Source organism: Schistosoma mansoni, chromosome 2, assembly GCF_000237925.1.
Source record: "Schistosoma mansoni strain Puerto Rico chromosome 2, complete genome".
Classification (NCBI taxonomy): domain Eukaryota; kingdom Metazoa; phylum Platyhelminthes; class Trematoda; order Strigeidida; family Schistosomatidae; genus Schistosoma; species Schistosoma mansoni.
Genome location: NC_031496.1, coordinates 6,347,676 through 6,366,655, shown reverse-complemented (window position 1 = coordinate 6,366,655; position 18,980 = coordinate 6,347,676). Strand labels below are relative to the sequence as shown.

Here is an 18,980-nt window from a genome sequence, read left to right as displayed (position 1 = left end):
TGTCCTGGGCCTTCTTTTCTAGTTCTATCCAGTTCTTGTTCATTCTTCTCATGTCTGTCTCTATTTCTCGGCGTAATGTGTTCTTTTGTTCTCCTCTTCTCCTTTGGCCTTCAGGATTCCATGTGAGGGCTTGTCTTGTGACGCAATTGGGTGATTTCCTCAAAGTGTGTCCTATCCACTTCGAGCGCTTCTTCCTGATTTCTTCCTCCACTGGAATCTGGTCTGTTGTCTCCCACAGTAACTTGTTGCTGATAGTGTCTGATCAACGGATGCGAAGTATCTTGCGTAGACAACTGTTAATAAACACCTGTATCTTCTGGATGATGGCTTTCGTGGTTCTCCACCTCTCCGCCCCATACAGTACAACTGTCTTGACATTTGTATTGAAAATTCTGATCTTGGTGTTAGTTGACAATTGTTTTCAGTTCCAGATGTTCTTCAGTTGTAATGGTTTGAATGGTTTGAATAATTTTTTCACACTACTGCTGGTTAGCGAGTTGGTTTTCTACGGGATGGGGTCGCTAACCCCATGCCCAACCCTCCTCCTTTATCCGGGCTTGGGACCGGCAGTAGTCCACGGAGGAGCTACAGGCGGAGTTAAAAAATAAGCAGTTACATAATGATATTCATTCATTTACTTTCTTTATAAATTGCTTGACTCAATTCAATCTTTTATTGATATTTCATTTGTTTATTACATAATTATTTGCACTAATGATTGTTTTGTTTTTCTTTTTCTTCTTCTAAATGATTAAGATATTGATGATTGTGTGGACAAATGTAAAAATGGAGGAACATGTCACGTAAGAAGCTTATTTTATTTACTTAATAATAATAAATGTAAATGTGACGTTAGACATTAACACCGTTGGATGCCGGCCGGCTCAGTGGTCTATCGGTTAAGTGCTCTGGCGCGAGACTGGTAGGTCGTGGGTTCGAATCTCGCGAGTGCGGGATCGTGGATGCGCACTGCTGAGGATTCCCACAATAGGACGAAACGGTCGTCCAGTGCTCCCAGGTTTCCCATAGTGGTCTAGCTTCAATTGACTGATGGTTTCAACTATGAAAATACTGAAATCTCCACAAAACCTTTACTGATCAATAATAAATGTAATAATAATAGTGGTAATGGTAGTAATGGTATTATTACCACTATTACTATTGCGATTAGTAGCTCCTCCGGAGGCTACTGCCGGTCCCAAGCTCGAATAAAGGACTCCATCCCGTAGAAAACTAACTCGTTAAACAAAACGCTAACCAGCAGTAGTGTGAGTAGTAGTAGTCATAGTAATGGTAGTAGTAGTATTGATATTAGTATTAGTGGTAGTGTAGCGAACGAGAACACAAGTGGAGACAATCAAATGTATTTTAACACCAAATTACAGAACATCTTAGTAAAATCTGAGAACCATACAGTAAATACTTCATTTGCAAAATATCAGTCAATCGTTTCAGACTTCATTATTCTTTGGTTTCCATACCAATCATTCTTTTTTCTCGTTCTCTTCCATCGATCTACTTAACGTTATACCACCAGGCACTTCACTCTCTATTACTGATACATAACACTTGTATATGTCGATATCAGTAGCACACACCACAGTAGTAGTAGTCGTATTGGTAGTAGTGGTAGTGTGGTGTGAGTTACTTACATCCACACAAGTAGTATATAATGATGGTCGGGCATAGAATGTAATTCAGTAAAAGATCGATAAGGACAGAACGGAAATGGGACGCAATTGGCATGAAAATGCATGAACACATGGACAGATATTTGCTTAAGGGATGGTCAAGATTGAGGCAATTGATTTATGGTTTGCGAATTAACTGTTTACTGTATGGTTGTCCGATTTTAGTGAGAGATTCTGTACTTTTGTGTTACCACTCATCTTTTTGTTTACTACAGTAGTACTACTACTGCTACGACTACTACTAGTAGTTGGTTAGTTAGTCATAATCAACATTTTTGACAATGTTGATTCATTGAAAATCCACTTCTGTTGAGATCTCAGTAACAAACAATGACTTGAGGAACCACATAAACGATCTCAAAGAATTGGTATTTTTTTGGGCATTTTTCTGTTGACGACTCCCACAATAGGACGAAACGGCCGTCAATTGCTTCCAGGCTTTCCCTGGTGGTCTAGCTTCGACTGACTCACGCTTTCAACTATGATTATTTTGTTTGCTAATATTGAGACTCTTTGGATGGGAATTGAACGTTTTCTACATTTCCATGTTGATTATATTTTGAACGATTTGTAGCAGTAGAATACAGATGTTCCACCTATTCATTCTAGTTTGAGACTCAGCAGTCTGATTTACCTATATTTCAATGTGCATTAATATTTGAGTTAAGAATAGAACTTAGTTTTAATAGCTTCAAACGTTAGTTGAGCTTCTTTCCCTTCAGAGATATGTAGGTACAGAATTCGATCCCAGGCGAGATTGTGAGTGAACATTTCTGTGAAGTTTTATATAGTTAAGATCATGAGTCAATTGAAGCTAGACCACCGTGGAAAACTCGGAAGTATTGGACGGCCGTTTCGTCCTATTGTGGAACTCCTCAGCAGTGTTTATGCACGATCCCGTCTCGCGAGATTCCAACCCATATACTCACTCGTGACTGGCTCCATGAGGTAATTCCTGGAGTTCTAGTGAGAAGTTGTGGCCAGTGGAGCTAATCCATATCAGGCAGAGACAGGTATCTACCTCAGTACAATGGAAGTTGGTCGCGCGATCTCGTGAATTGGTTCAGGTTAGACATTAACATTGTTGGATGCCAGCCGGCTCAATGGTCTAGAGGTTAAGTGCTCGCACGCGAGACTGGTACGACCTGGGTTCGAATCCCGTGAGGCAGGACCGTGGATGCGCACTGCTGAGGAGTCCCAAAGTATGACGAAACGGCTGTTCAGTGCTTCCAGATTTTCCGTGGTTGTCTAGCTTCAGTTGACTCATGATCTTAACTATTATAAAATTGCTAAAATCTCCACAAAACCCCCTTGTAACTTCTGTGAAGCACTATAGTAGGACAATAAATTTATCCAATGATCTCTGATTCAAATGGTATCTCAAATGAAATGAGTCTTTGATGAATACTACCCAGAAATATTCAATGTGGTTATTTTTTTATTAATTTCCTCCTCTAATACTTATAAGTAAAATAATTTCATCTTGATATAGGTTTGTTCTCTGAGCTGGATGGTTTGGTCATAGAGCTTTCGTCGTCCTTCTGAACGACATCATCAGCACAAACTTCCAGTAGAAGTGAAGTGTTTGAATTTCTTCACATGTAATTCATAGCTTGTCCTGTGCATATCGATGTTGATTAGTTCCTATTGACCTTGAATCTGTCATTGTTTAGTTCCATTATTAGTTGTATCTCCTATTGGTTTGATTTTTGTTCCTATGTTTCTGCATAGTTTTCTTCAATTCCCTTCTACCCAAAGTTCTTGCTGATGATGTCGTTCAGAAGGACGATGAAAGCTCCACAACCATACCGTCCAGCTCAGAGAACAAACCTACATCAAAATCACCCACCTGAGCTATAAATCTTCTCCACCATCTCATAATTTCATCTATTTATATTTCTTTTAGGATCTTCTAGATGATTTCTATTGTACTTGTCCAATTGGATTTGAAGGTAGATATTGTGAAATTAATCGTGAATGTTCTAGTAAACCATGTCAAAATAAAGGAATTTGTCATGAAATTCCTGGTGGTTATTTATGTGAATGCCAAAATGGATTTATAGGACAAAATTGTGAAGTAAGTGAGATAACCTGCTGGATTTATTATCGATTTTTCATGATAAATTCTATAATGAATGAATCTGTTGTGAAAATAGACATTGGTAGTGTGATGGTCGATATTCGATATATCCGGTATATTATTCGTCCTGATAACCGTCACTCGATAACGTCCTAACGGTGTATAAATCAGAAAGCGAATAAGAAGGGTTGATTGAGTTTATTATTGGATCACACACAGATATCCAGAATTACAGGCACGTTAAACAAGCATGAAAGAGTAGTGTCGTAATGCAGGCGAGTGACCGTGAGAGTCGAGTGAGCGAGAGATCAATCAATCGAGTCAGCGAGTAAGCGAGTACAGTACAATAAACAGGATTAAGATGTACATATATATACAAATGGAAATGCATGAATCAACTAATAAATACTAAGGCTAGCAGAATGAATACATGCGTAGGCAGTAAGCAATGCTCAAGCGTACATAATAAAAGTACGGTAGTATAGATAGGTTGTTGTTGTTGTACGAATGACTGTCCGTTAAATAAGTTAACAAAAGGGCTTAGCTAAATTAGATGTAAACAAACTCAATTGTATGTGAGCTGCTATAATAGTATCGTTCAACGATTCATTAGAAATGACTCCAAGTTCTTTATTACAACTACAGTTATAAGACTGTTGTAAGAAATAAATCAGTCATTGATTTTAAAGTGTTATTCATCAGCATTGATATTGAGAAGCTGTGTGAAGTTTCTGAAAAGATCATCAAGTCTTTCATTCAAGTGAAATGTTTTAGTTGAATTGTATGTTGGCAGAAACTCTTCAGTCATGTATATCGAAAGTTTTCATGAGTATCGCTCAATACAATTGAAGACTTTATGTTTTGTCCAGATGGATTATTAATGATTCACATTTACGTGTGGATCTTGTAACATCATTCTATTTGTCAATAGTAGGCGTGTATTTTACTTTATTTAAACACATAAATATTGGTACAGAGGGGTACCAGATATATATGTACCACACAAATCTCATTTGATTTGTGTGAAGGCCGTAAAACTGTTCAGGTGCCCTAACCGGAACAGGTGGTTTTCTTAGGGGACCACACCCGGAGTCTTTGACCTAAAGGTCTGATCCATAAGGCCGTGAGGCGTCGTGAGGAGATGCAGTCCCATGGTAGCCGGTGACCAACGATTGATTCATACTCCATTTGTTCCCTCAGAATACTGGAGCCCATGTGTACCATTGGTTTGGGATCAGGGTTTTCCAACTTTCATAGATGGACTTCCCGTGTCCGCCAACTCGGTTAAAGCACCGGGCATTCTCTTTTCGTTCTTTCAATTTCGCAAACAACACCGACGCCACGAGAAGGCAGTGAGTAGGACTTCCTTAGCAAAGGCTATATACTCGTGGCCATGTGAGAGCATTTCGAGAAGGAGAGTGTACTCTCCACACTCTCGGCCGTACCAGGGTATTTTGGGGCAGGCATGTACTAAGCGAAATCTAATCATTTTATTGAACTAAATAATTTGTACAAACTTATTCATTTTGAAGATAAGAATCAGCAGACACTGAGGCAAAAGAATAAACTACTTAGAACCACACACCTTCTATTTGTATTTGTCGATTCGACTGTACTTATAGAGCAAGTTATGTTGGTTCGTGCTCGTGAATACGTTCCAAAGTGTCTAAGCAAAGATCCAGTCAGAAAAGTGAACAGCTCGATATTGGCCCATTTAGTGCAAATTGGTCATAGTTCCAGCATTCATCAATCTTTCTCAATTATTTATCGGGTCAGAAATATTTTATCAAGGTTTTTCAGACCCAAAACTCTTCAAAGGAGCAAAAGATGTAGCCATTCAAACTAAACAACCGAAGCCAAGTGTATGAAACAAATATCTTTAACCACTTCTCTTATCTTGGTCAACCTCAGGCCCAATTAACCAATAGTAATCTTAATTATACGATGAACTTGCAACCTTTCTTGGTCAAATATAATCTTTGTGATCTTAGAACACATACCTTTGGATTATCATTATTATTGGTTTAACATCAGTAACAGTATCACGGCGAGACTATAATTTATGGATGAACCAATCAGGTATAAGATAACAAGTCTTGGATTTTGGCGCGAAATTCACTCATCCATTTGAATAAATAGAGTTTTAGCATTATAGCTGATGTCAGTTCGTGATGAAAACCCTCAATCTCATTCCTAACCATCAACTGTAAATCATGATTCTAATTCCTCACACACTGGCTTATAACCCTCAATTAGTCCTAGGTATTAGCTGGACACTCTCAATGAGTCAGTTCAGCATCACTCAAAGGTTGTCCATAAATTATCGTCTCACCAATGTCCCGAGTACATTACTAATCTTCTTGAGACTCACACGACTTTATAAATTCTTACTGAATTCATATAACTTTGTACACAATCTATTCTTCCACTCAACATTTGATCGAATTTGTAATTGGACTATTATTTCTCTCACCTTATCTGACTCATCTCAACAATAACAATTCTATTTAATAGTTGAATTCATGATTTAATCCGAGCTAGACCACCATTGAAAATCACTGGATAGTCGTTTCTTCCTAGTACAGGACTCCTCTACAGTGCGCATCGACCATCCCTCACAACATGGGACTGAAACCCATGACATTTAGTCTCACCTACGAACACTTAACCTGTAATGTAAATGTAAATTTCATCTGTTATTTTATTTATTTATTTTTGTTTTTTGTTCTATAAAAGATTTCAATCAATGGATGTAATCCAAATCTTTGTCAAAATGGTGCTTATTGTTATACATTATCTACTGGTTTCTATTGTAAATGTTCAGAACATTTTTATGGACAATTCTGTGAACACCGACGACCATATTGTGGACCAGATGGTTGTGATACATTAATGGATCCATGTTTAATTATGTTAATGATGCAAAATAATGATACATTCTCATATCCCACTTCGTTTTCCTCCTCGTTGACATCGTCATCTTCGTCAGTATTAACCCATCAACAATCAATAATGATTCCAAGAAATTCAACTCCATCAAATATGGATAATTTATTAATTAGTCATCATGAGATTACATATCCTTATGGTGTATGTGGTCAACATGGTACATGTGTTGGTACAGACCATGGAGATTATAAATGTATTTGTGGTGCTGGTTATCAAGGAAAATATTGTCATCAATCAATTAATTATTGTGAAACGATGCCATGTATGAATAATGGTATATGTATAAATGGTTTAGAAGGTTATGAATGTATATGTGAAGAAGGATTTAATGGTGTACAATGTGAAAATCGTAAGTGATTCCACTAATTTCTCACAATAGTTATGAAATTGTGAACATCATAGATTGTCTCAATGAGCTGAATGGTTAAAGTATTCGATTTCTAATCCACAGATCTTATACTTAATAAGATTGGTAGCTGGATAGTGTCATTAGCTCCCATCAAAAAGGCAGTGAACCTTCAACTTTAAGTTCACGTAGGATCATTCTGATCAAACACTACAATCGTCCAATACCAATGATAATTTACGGCTGTGAAACATGGCCATTAAGAGTAGAAGATACTCGTAAGTTACTAGTATCTGACCACAGATGCCTTAGAAATATTGCTCGCATCTGCTGGGATCACCGAGTAAGTAATAGTGAGTTTAGACACAGGGTATTAGGAAGTGATAGTGAATCAGTTGATGAGGTCATGAATTTTCGTCGACTGAGATGGTTAGGCCACTTGTTACGTATACCTGAACACCGATTATCAGAACGCGCTATGCTGACTAGTGTAGGGGACGGTTGGAAGGAAGTTAGGGGTGGCCAAACCAAAACGTGGCATCACTGCTTGAAGTCATTAACTTCTAGTCTTAGCTATGTTGGTAGATACAGGCTACCTGGTTGGGGTCCGCGTGACTATCGTAATCAATGGTTGGAGACTCTGTGTGACATGGCTGAGAATCGATCACAATGGCGCAGGTGTATACACTCTTTATCTCCCCTTAAACCTTGAGATTAAAATTATTTCCTTCCTCCCTTATATACAACTTATCTTTAATATATTACCACCACTAAATTAACTACTTCTATGAATCCGGTGTTCATCTTGTTTTGGTAACGAGGTATGACAACTTGGACCGATGCATATATGTGCCTGGTCCTAAGTTGTAGCTGACTGACTGACTGACAAATGATACTTCCCGTTTTTAAACTACTGTCAATCCATTATAAACCTCTTTAATCAAATGATCCATTGATTTTTCTATTTTTTATTTATAGCTATTGATTTATGTCAACCAAATCCATGTCAAAATGGTGGCTATTGTCAGCATACATTATATCCAGGTGATTTTCAATGTCATTGTCCACCAGGTTGGTCTGGTCGTTGGTGTGAATTTCAAACAGATAATCCATGTAATATGGCTAAAATTTGTTTTAATAATGGTAAATGTCAACAAGATCATTTAAGTCCTGCATTATTTAAATGTGAATGTGATAAAGAATGGATTGGATCTGTTTGCCAGTTACGTAAGTTTAGTTGATCTATAAACCAATTTAGTGACCCTATATCTGACACCATGTTGATTGTGTACATAATTATTATTGAAGTATTCATATCGGCTATCCTCGTACACAATTATCGACTTCATTCGCGTTGGTGATTAACGGAATCAAACAAGTCAAATAGGAGAATGACATCTTGAATACCTATATTTCGTACAATGGTTGATTGAGCCAAACGATCGAAGAAACGAAGCAAAGTAAGTGAAGTGAGTAGAGGGAAATGACGCGCATTGAAGATGGAGTGTGGGCCAACTCAATTCAATTAAGCGTTAATCAATATTTGTAGTCACATAATAATAAGTTACAGACATGTGATGAGTAAGATGAGAAATGTATATGCTTACATAAAAATAGTCACGGTTGATAAGTGAATAATTAACAAGGTCAAAATGTAGCTCTAGGACAATGGATACATTGATGTGTCCGAAAGTTAAAATAAGCTGTGCTGACTTAACACAGCAACCAACATTACACCAATAATCGCCTAACCTCTAGAATCACTGAGCCGGCCGGCATCCAACAGTGTTAATGTCTAACTTCAACCAATCCATGAAATTGAGCACGAATCTAGTGAGGCAGGATCAGGGATGCGCGCTGTTGAGGAGTCTCACAATAGGACAAAACGGTTGTCCAGTGCTTCCACGTTTTCCGTGATGATCTAGCTTCAATTGACTCATGATCTCAACCATTAAACTTACTATAATATCCACAAAAACCTCTTCTGAAAATTTTGAATAAACCTGACTTTATCCTTTAATGTTATTGCAAAACAAAAACATAGTTTGAAATAAAACAAGACCAAATGCTCTGGTACAGCTGAGAGTGAGGAGAGTCCGCTCTCCCTCTCCAAATGCTCTCACATGGTCACACGTATATAGCCTCTTCAAGGGAATTCCTACTCACTGCCTTCTCGTGGCACCGGTGTTTTTTTTACGAAATTGAGGGGACGAAAAGCGAATGTTCGGTGTTTTAACCGGATTGATGGACACAGAGGGGAGTTGGAAACCCCGATTCCAAACCAATGGTGCACATGGGCTTCAGTACTCTGAGGGAACAAATGGCATATGAATCAATCGTTGGTCACCGACTACAGTGAGACCGCATCTCCTTACGATGCCCCATGACCTTGTGGATCAGACATTTACGTTGAAGGCTCGGGGTGTGGCCCCTTAAGAAAACCACCTGCTTCAGTTTGGGCACCGAGTAGTATCACAGCTCTCATAAATGTCAAATGAGATTTGTGCAGTGTATATATCTGGTGCCTCTTTGTACCAATATTCATGTGTTTAAATAAATTATAATAATAAATTTTACATCAAATTCTTTTGTTCATTCATTTCCAATTTAAGGTCGACCAGAAACAAGATCATGTGTACAAGAAAATCTATGCAAAAATGGTGCTACATGCGTTGATTCAGGTAATAGTTTTAATTGTATTTGTCGTCCTGGTTTTGATGGTCAATATTGTGAAAATGAAATTAATGAATGTAATTCAATGCCATGGTGAGTTCACTTATTATATGTACAACTTTGTTTAATTAATGTCGTAAAAAAATTATTGTCTTACGCGTGTTATCCCTCGTAGACGAGCGTAGGTCGCCAACCAAGATTTTCTATCGAAATCTATCCTGAGGAATCCTTTCCAGTCGTTGAACTGGCTGAAATTCGAAGCATGAACAACTAAGATTTCAATCCAATAGTCACGCACTCATCTAGAGGTTAGAAGTTTCTATGTTTAATCCTTGACAGATTCGTGAACACCTATTACTACAGGGCATACTGACACAAAACACCGAAACTATTGGATAACCTTCAATGATTGTCTAACTGTGAACACTTCATTGTGAGGACGGTCCACAGGTGAACTTAAGGAAGCTCTTAGAAGCTCAAAAGGAGCCGAACATATTCCATCCAATCAGCTTTAGGAAGAATATTCCAGAGTCACTACGTGTAGCCTTCCCTATTGGACAATGCTAACAACCTCGTGTGTGCGGATTGGGTAACTATAATGATGATTTTGTTTTTACTAAATACTATAAATACCTGACAGTTTTGTACCACAATTGACACTGTGTTGGGAACAACATTCCTTCTTACTAGTCTTCTCTCTTGCGACCTTACGGATCCAATCGTTCTAGTAATCTAGTAGTATGCGGCATAGCAAGAATCCAAAGCTCTAGATTTAACAATTACTTATCTAATTTTTTTTATCTTCCAGTTACAATAATGGAACATGTAAAGATCTTATTAATTCTTTTGAATGTGATTGCCCTAAAGGTTTTATTGGAACTGATTGTAGAATAAGTAAGTTATGAAATTTTCTTTTTTTATCTTACAATTATGTAATGAATTTGACATGTTGACGATATTCATGATCTGTCATGAAACCTTAATGGTGTAGATACAATGTACTGAATGATAGCAGTTTACTTAATTGTTCTGAGGAGCTGTGACTATTTCATTAGTAGTTCCGTAACTCAATGGAGGGATATTAATGATTAGAATATGATCAGAAGGGGTTTTGTGGATATATTTCAAAGTTGAAATCATCAGTCAATTGAAGCTAGACCATCATGGAAAACATGGAAGCACTGGACGACCGTTTCGTCCTATTATGGCACTCCTCAGCAATGCTCATTCACGATCCCGCAGTCGCGAGATTCGAACCCACAACCTACCAGTCTCGAGCCATAGCCCTGATTTTTCAAAGGATTAAATATGTCTATTCATGTGTTAATCTTTTCGATGTTCTATTCTGTTCTCTATTTGTCATTCTATAAATATATTGGGGATATCAAATCCCCAGAACTCACTTGGTAAATAGCTTATTTTTATAAATTTGAATTTCCTTTTTTTCGCGCCAAAAGCGCTCCTTTCACTTTCAAGTCGTATTTCCCACTTGAAAATATCTTAAACGCTATTGATCCGTTGTATCTTTTTAGTGTGCTATTTTGTGATGTTTCCCAAAGACAATTTTATACTATATATATACGTCTGATTTCTTCCTATTGTGATTGTTTGTGCTTCGGGCTGATTACGGAATATATTTTCCCCTATTTCGTCTTGGACTTCTCACTTTAGTTAGCGGGGCCTGGGACAACGGATTAGAATAGCCTATCGTGTCACTGTATCATTGACCTTCATTCCGTTTACGGAGTAAGGAGAAATCTTAATTAGCATCAAGCATAACAGAATATGATCCTCAATTTTTTAGTTGGTGTCTTTTTACCAAGGTCCGTTTTTTTACCAGATAAGGTTGCTAACTACATGTCTAACACTCCTACTTTATCCGGAATTAGAACTGGTAGTAACTCTAGAAAGGCTTCTTCTTTAATAAATGAGCACCAATTAGATCGATAGTTAGTCAAAAGCAGTTGAAGAATTCCAGTTCACAAATTCATGTTAATGATTATGACCCATATTTGCTTTTTAATGTTAAACTAAACCTTAGTGAATAGAACTGAAGTTGATTGAATGGGAATTTAACTTAACATTTTAAACTTTGATCATATAAAGAAATGTTTTTAACTAGAGTTTGATCAATATTTAATGCTTTATTGTTATAACTTTTACCCCTTTGTCAATTATCACGTGATCAGATCACCAATCAGAGTATCGAATTATACAACTTTGGCACTGTGCTAAACCAATGACATATCAACCTTCACTAGCAGCCTTCAGCCAACTCTGAATCCTTATTGGTCTTTTTCGTCTAATCTAGACCCTTGAGCCTAGAACGCAATCTCAGCCTCCACAGTATAAATCGTATGCTTCGCACATAGATGGTTTCTGTACAAGTAATCCAGACCGCGGAACAACATAAAATCAAAAATGTGATAATTATCCAAGATCAAGCCGAAAGTGGCTATGAGTGCGGGAAACTGCAATTAATTAAGTCGGGAATAAGTTAAGAACGATAAATCGTATAATAGTAGCCAATAGGTCAAATGAAAGCTTATGAAATAAGGAATGAGAATATATTCATAAACTAGTTACTGAATAATTATCCAATAAGAATATATGTGATAATAGTTCATCACTAATTCCTAGCAGTTACCCTTAATTTATTCTTTGTTCGGATATAACATTTACAATGTTTATCCATTCAATATCAGTTGGTGATAGAGAAAATATGTCTCCACCAAATTAATGAAGGTAGGTTGTATTTGTCATAGATTGATCATAGTTGAAGTAGTGTTAAATACCAAGAATCATTGAACATTTGTTTAGTTATAATATGACATTCCAAGCAGTGAGCACCCATGATACTACATCAGCACGGACACCTTTCTTATACAAACAAACTAACATGTAACCTAGGTTCAGGTTTTCCAGTCAACTCCCCACAATCTCCTAATATCAATATAATGGTTCATTTGATATTCAGTCATTTAGACTAATGACTACACACTAATTGTAACTATAAAATACGCCTATCTGTTTCACAAATGTTAATATACATAATAAATGTTATATCCTAGCGAAGACATAAGTACGGGTAACTCCCAGGACCTATTATTGGACGATTATTCTATACATATATTGTTATTGTTTAACTATTGAGTAATTAGATTGTGTATATCTATATTCATCTTATTGTTAGCTCTATTTTTGACCTATGGATTATTATTATACGAATTACTGTTCCTAAATTATATTCAGTTTATTGATTACTGTCTCCCACGTTCACAGCCACATTTGGTTTGATTATGTACAAATATTAGTTTCTATTTTATGGTGTGATGTCTGTCTGTCTGGTATATAAACAGAGTATGCTTGAAATAAACGATTCGCATAGATTCGCATCACAGAAGCTGTCATTGATGTTCTGGACTCAAGTGGAAGGGCTAGGCGAATAAAAGACCATTAAGTACGCTAGATTACTCATACTGATCGAACGTCACTTATTGGCACAGTTTTAAGGTCGGAAAAGTCGTATTCCCATTGGTGGATAGTTCCCGTGATAAAAGCCGGACATAAAATCGATAACGAATTGTCATACGTCCCTTTGTCTATTTTGTAAAGTCATAACAAATTGGCGACGGCATTGGTCAAGACATAAAAATAAACCCTATAGTGTTACTGAAAAGTTAATATATACTTTCTATTCATATTTATTGATAGATGTTAATGAATGTGCTTCATATCCATGTTCATTTGGATCAACATGTATTGATCGTGTTGGAACATATGAATGTATTTGTCCAGAACAACGATATGGTCAACATTGTGATGAAGTAATTATTGAAACGGAACCAAAACCACCAGCATGTTATTTTTATGGTCGAATTTATGATCATAATGATAATTGGACTTATAGTTGTCAACGTTGTCATTGTAATAAAGGACAAATTATATGTACTGATGTAAGTATATACTACTACTACTACTACAATTACTACTACTTATAATAGTGATAATGATTTTATTGTGGAAATGAGTGAAAAAATAGGGCGGGGGGTAATGAATTTATTCCATTTGAATGGTGATTTTCATTTCAACATTTAAGAAAAAAACAGACGAATGGATAAGAGAGATACGTTTATTCAAATAGCTTGTCATTATAACTAGAGGAAACAACAACTCAATCAAACTTGATGGTGAAACTCTGGAAGAGGTGGAAACATTCACGTACCTGAGAAGCATCATTGATAAACAGCGGATGCAGATGTAAAGGCGAGAATTGGCAAAGCAAGGACAGCATTTCTACAATTGAATAACATATGGAACTCAAAACAATTGTCAACTAACTTCAAAGTGAGAATCTTCAACACGAACGTCAAGACAGTCCTACTGTATGGAGCTGAAACGTGGAGAACTACTACGACCATCATCAGGAAGGTACAAGTATTTATAAACAGTTGTCTACGCAAAATACTCAACATCCATTGGCCGGATACTATCAGCAACAACGTTTTATGGGAGAGGACAAACCAGCTTCAAGCTGAAGAGGAAATTAGGAAAAGACGTTGGAAGTGGATCGGGCATACATTAAGAAAATCACCAAACTACATCACGAGGCAATCCATAACTTGGAATCAGGAAGAGAAGCGGAAAAGAGGAAGGCCTAAGAACACATTGCTTTGGGAAATAGAAGCAGATATGAAAAGGATGAATGTTGACTGGAAAGAACTGGAAAGCAAGGCTCAGGACAGAGTTCATTGGAGAATGCTGGTGAGCGGCCTATTCTCTTCCACGAGGGGTAACAGGCGTAACTAAGTAAGTATGACTAAAGGAAATAATTTTATGTAAGCAACAGCAGATCTAAATTTCGTTCTATTTTTTACATTCATCGATCGCTGTGAACCAATCTTGATCATTATCGTATTCAATGATGCTATCATTAATCAATTTAAAGACTGACTGATAACCTGAAATATTTACACCAATTAATCACTGAATAGCAAAGAATGTGATATTCATCTACTCAATATTATTGATAAGATTCTTCCTACGAAAATAAAATCAGTCCGCCTAGGAAATCTCGAGAAAGTCTTCAGCAATTGAGGAAAGTATGAAAATAATTCATATAACCAGTGTTTTGTGGGAGCTTCATAGAGAGTTCTAGAAAAACGATGAATTGTGTCATATCTTGACTTAATAACTACTGAATTTCATACTAGATTTAGCTTGTTCCCAGTAGCCTTCTGTAAGGATGGCTCGTTGGTAAACTATAGGAAGCCTCAAGAATCCTAGAAAGAGCCGAAGATATTCCATCCAATCACTGCTAGGGGAATGTTCTAGAATGTCGACGTGTAGCTCCCCCATTGGATGGATAAGAATGACCCCTATGTGCCCATTGGTTGTCTGAAATGATGATTTGCTCTCAGTCAAAAACTATAAATACACGAGATTTCTATACTATATTTTGACACTGTTTTGGGGAATAAATTTCCTACATACTAGTCTACTGGCTTCTCTCTTGAGATGTTGCGGATTCGATCGTTCAAGTAGTCTAGTAGTACGCGGCATAGTAAGAATCAAAGCTCTAGATATGACACCTTCAGTATATCAATAGCATCCATAAATCTAAAAATTTCGTTATTTATTTTACAAAGGCCATCCGTTTCCCTGCCTCCCGAATTTTGATTCCTTTCGGAGTTCTGGTATAGAAATTTTTCTTGGGAACTAGAATGAATCTAAAAATTCAGTTTCAGTCAATTAGGTACTGAACTTATCAAGTTTCTTTTAGTTTACATATACGCCATATTGACAATTCTCAATTAGCACATAACCCAGGTTTAAGTGGAACTTTATCTAAATTAAATTTACTTGATATTGTTTGTTTGAATCTTCTCATTGATGTTTGGGACTGCAATTGATCAGTCTCTTTTTTTGGTATATGTGCAACACCAGAGTCTAGGATGCGCGTTTCGTCCTATTTGGCACTCGTCAGCTGGATATACCTGCATCACAAAGTTGATGTTCACTCCGAGACTCGAACCCAGTGTCTTTCGCTTGAAAAGCTATCGCATTATCCACTAAGCTACTGAGTCTTGATAGCCACAAAAAATACCAAGTGAATTTAAACTTCACCCAGTTGCACAAGCAAGTGGCTATCAGAACTCAGTAGCTGAGTGGATAACGCGATATCGTTGGAAGTGAATGGCACTGTGTTCGAGTCTTAGAGTGAACATCAACTCTGAGATGCAACTACATCCAGCTGACGAGTCCCAAATAAGACGAAACGTACTATCCCATCTTTACTTATAATGCCTTCTCTAAATTGTTTCATCATATCCCTACATTTCTACATTTTTCTTCTTATCTTAAGGATTTTTGTGGTTATTGGTCATGTTTACAAGTAATTGAAAAAAATGATCGTTTTGCTTGTAAATCAAATGAAATTTGTCATATTATATCATCTAGTTTAAATGATGAATGTTTTATACCACCATGTTATTTACGTACAATTTGTTTAAATGCTAATCAATCAATTACGGAACAATTAAAAAAGCTATTACCAAATTATCATTTTAAATTAGCATTACCTAATTGTCGACCAAATAATTTTATATTAAATAATCATTGTGCTAGATTATTATTACATTTTTCAAAATTACGTATGCCTTATTCAATTACTGTAAATGACGTATGTAATGCTGTGAAAAATTTACCATCATTAAAAAAATATCATCAATATGAAAGTGACCGAATGGTTATCGGTATAAGTTGTGATATAAAAGTGGATTACTTTAGAAAACAACAAAATATCATAGAAGTAAGTTGAATTTATTTATATTTCATGTTAAATGGGTATTCTTTGTTAGAGATCATTGATCCTTTTTTTATATAATCTAAGCGTAACTACTGTTTTTTATTAAGTAGTTAAAGTAACATTGCAAAAAAATAATGAACGATGGAATATCTTTGGAACACCATGACAACACATGAATAATGACTTTAGATGAAATTAAGCCCAAGACTGTCAATTCTTTTAGTGTAAGCATGATATTTCACTGGATTTTGGAATTAAATTCAATAATTGGATACATGAAGTGATTATTATTCAATATTATTTCATAATATATGCACCCAAATGCTACATAATTACAAAATCCTATTAGTGTAGTGAATGAGAACACAAATGAGGACAATCGAATGCATTGAAACATAAAATTACAGAATCACTTAGTAAAATCTGAAAACCATAAATTAAATACTTCATTTGAAAAATGTTAATCAATCGTTTCAGATTTCATTGTTCCTTCATATCCACATCAATCATTCACTGTTCTCATTCTCTTTTCTTCCATCTTCTTAACCTTCTGTCACCAGGCATTTCACTTTCGATCAATGACATATACTACTTATATCTGTGGACATCAGTGGCACATACCAATCTATGAACCTATATAGATCTAATCAAAAACTGTTTGAGACAATGATGCATTCGAGTCACTGGATCTAAACACTAACCAATTATATTTAGATTACATATCAGTACTGTCGGATTCAAAAGTACATTAAGCTAACTGCATTCAAGCAACCACACAAACAACAACAAATAATGCTTCCAAGCTGGCCATCTGTTTGAAAAGTACATTTAATATCCCTTTCTGATAAAAACCCGATCGTTGCTGCTACCTTGACGTGGTGGTCGGGCTTGCTTATCGTGATGAACCAATCGAGATATACTGCCTCGAACAATCGTTCCTCAAGGTCCTACCATGTCAGACAGTTCGGCTGAAGAGCGGTAAGATTAAAAGCAGCAAACCCAAGGTCCGAAGGCGAAGTCGTAATACCGACTGTACAGAGGTGTGACGGAAGTGAGCTGTTTCCTTCAGAAAACCTGCATAACAGCGATGCTGCTTTCCCACAAGGAGGGATGGGGTTTGAAAATGTCGACCCTATAAGTGCACACCTCGCCTTATCCCACGGATATCCGTCTCCGGTGAAAAGGCTCCAGCAAGTACGGAGATAACACTATAACTACCCACAAAAAGGTCGTGTGTGACCGACCTCAAGCAGTTGTCCCTTGGGCACTGCGGTCACGCTTTCAGGTCATTGAGACCACTTGTAACCCGATTTCTTTTTCGGGTACCTCTAGAAGAACCCTTTCACGGTGTGGGTGATCGGGAAGTGGTAAGTGCCTCATACCTCCAACAGCACTCAAGATCACTGTTTTCATAATCAATCTCCTTCTTCGATTCCCATTATTACTTCCATCTCGACTTTCAACACTTAACTTCCTCTTTCGACTTCCTCCTTAAGTGTCACCATGGCCGATGATTCTAGTGCGCGAAACACTGTCCTAGGTCTACTGAAACCTCTCTCCAAACTACACATTGGGGGCCTTCAACGTACGTATCCTAAGTCAAATCGGTCAACAAGCCTCGTTGGCTATGACCCTAGAAACTCATACCATCTATGTATGCTTTGTCTCCGAAACACGCATATAGGATCCCAGTGTGGTCACTCACTTGACCTCACCTCGCCAAAATGGACAGCCAGCGAAATACACCCTTCGTGTATCTGGTGACTCGATGGGTAGTTCTCGTGGAGAGGCTTGACAGAAGACTGTCAGTCGTAATGGAATGCTTTTTTAGACTCTGATCACGCTTTAATACGAGCACGCATTTGTCTGTGCCTCACTGGGCTCAGGAAAACCATACAAAGAAGACCCATTAGGATTGAACTGGAGGACGAGAAATCCAAATGTATATTCCAGGAACAACTGAGTTCACATCTAGGCAGTTCTGTAAACGAGACTGACCCAGATGCTGCTTGGAAAGACATACAAACAGCTGTAGGAACAGCAGTCACATCTATTAGTTATTTAAACCGTAGGGTTCCGAAAAACCAATGGATTTCTTCTAAGTCTATTTCACTGATGGATTCGCGTAAATTCATCTCATCAGACTCTGAACACGAAGAAGATTGTAAACAAATCAAATGTAGGTTGACTAAAAGTCTAAGGAACGATCGTGAGCAGTGGTGGGCAACGAAAGCAAAAGAGATGAAAAAGGCAGCGGCTGTAGGCAGCACCAGGCAACTATTCAGACTAATAAAAGAAACCGGAATTAAGAAGTCAAGTGTAAGTGAGACAATCTCGGAAAAAGACGGAACCCTTATCTGCTCTCAACCAGACGTTTAGATCGATGGGCAGAACACTTTAAGGAGCAGTTTAGCTGACCTTCAGCTACTGCAC

The 18,980-nt window shown here is 37.1% G+C and overlaps 1 protein-coding gene and 1 non-coding gene across 2 annotated transcripts in view; one reads left to right on the top strand and one right to left on the bottom strand.

The window, feature by feature from the left end:
• Smp_140600 (Jagged) overlaps positions 1 to 18,980 on the top strand; it is a gene marked incomplete at both ends in the record, with an annotated part of 51,736 nt that overhangs the window by 27,535 nt on the left and 5,221 nt on the right. The window contains 8 exons of the mRNA XM_018795479.1: positions 757 to 803; positions 3,598 to 3,768; positions 6,508 to 6,737; positions 6,834 to 7,069; positions 8,045 to 8,293; positions 9,688 to 9,832; positions 10,548 to 10,633; positions 13,454 to 13,699. Of these exons, the coding sequence (XP_018649788.1) occupies positions 757 to 803; positions 3,598 to 3,768; positions 6,508 to 6,737; positions 6,834 to 7,069; positions 8,045 to 8,293; positions 9,688 to 9,832; positions 10,548 to 10,633; positions 13,454 to 13,699 (1,410 nt within the window). The remainder of the gene's footprint in view (positions 1 to 756; positions 804 to 3,597; positions 3,769 to 6,507; positions 6,738 to 6,833; positions 7,070 to 8,044; positions 8,294 to 9,687; positions 9,833 to 10,547; positions 10,634 to 13,453; positions 13,700 to 18,980) is intronic.
• On the bottom strand, positions 15,756 to 15,824 carry Smp_tRNA_00545_Pseudo_TTC.1.1. Its single transcript has one exon. It is a non-coding gene (tRNA).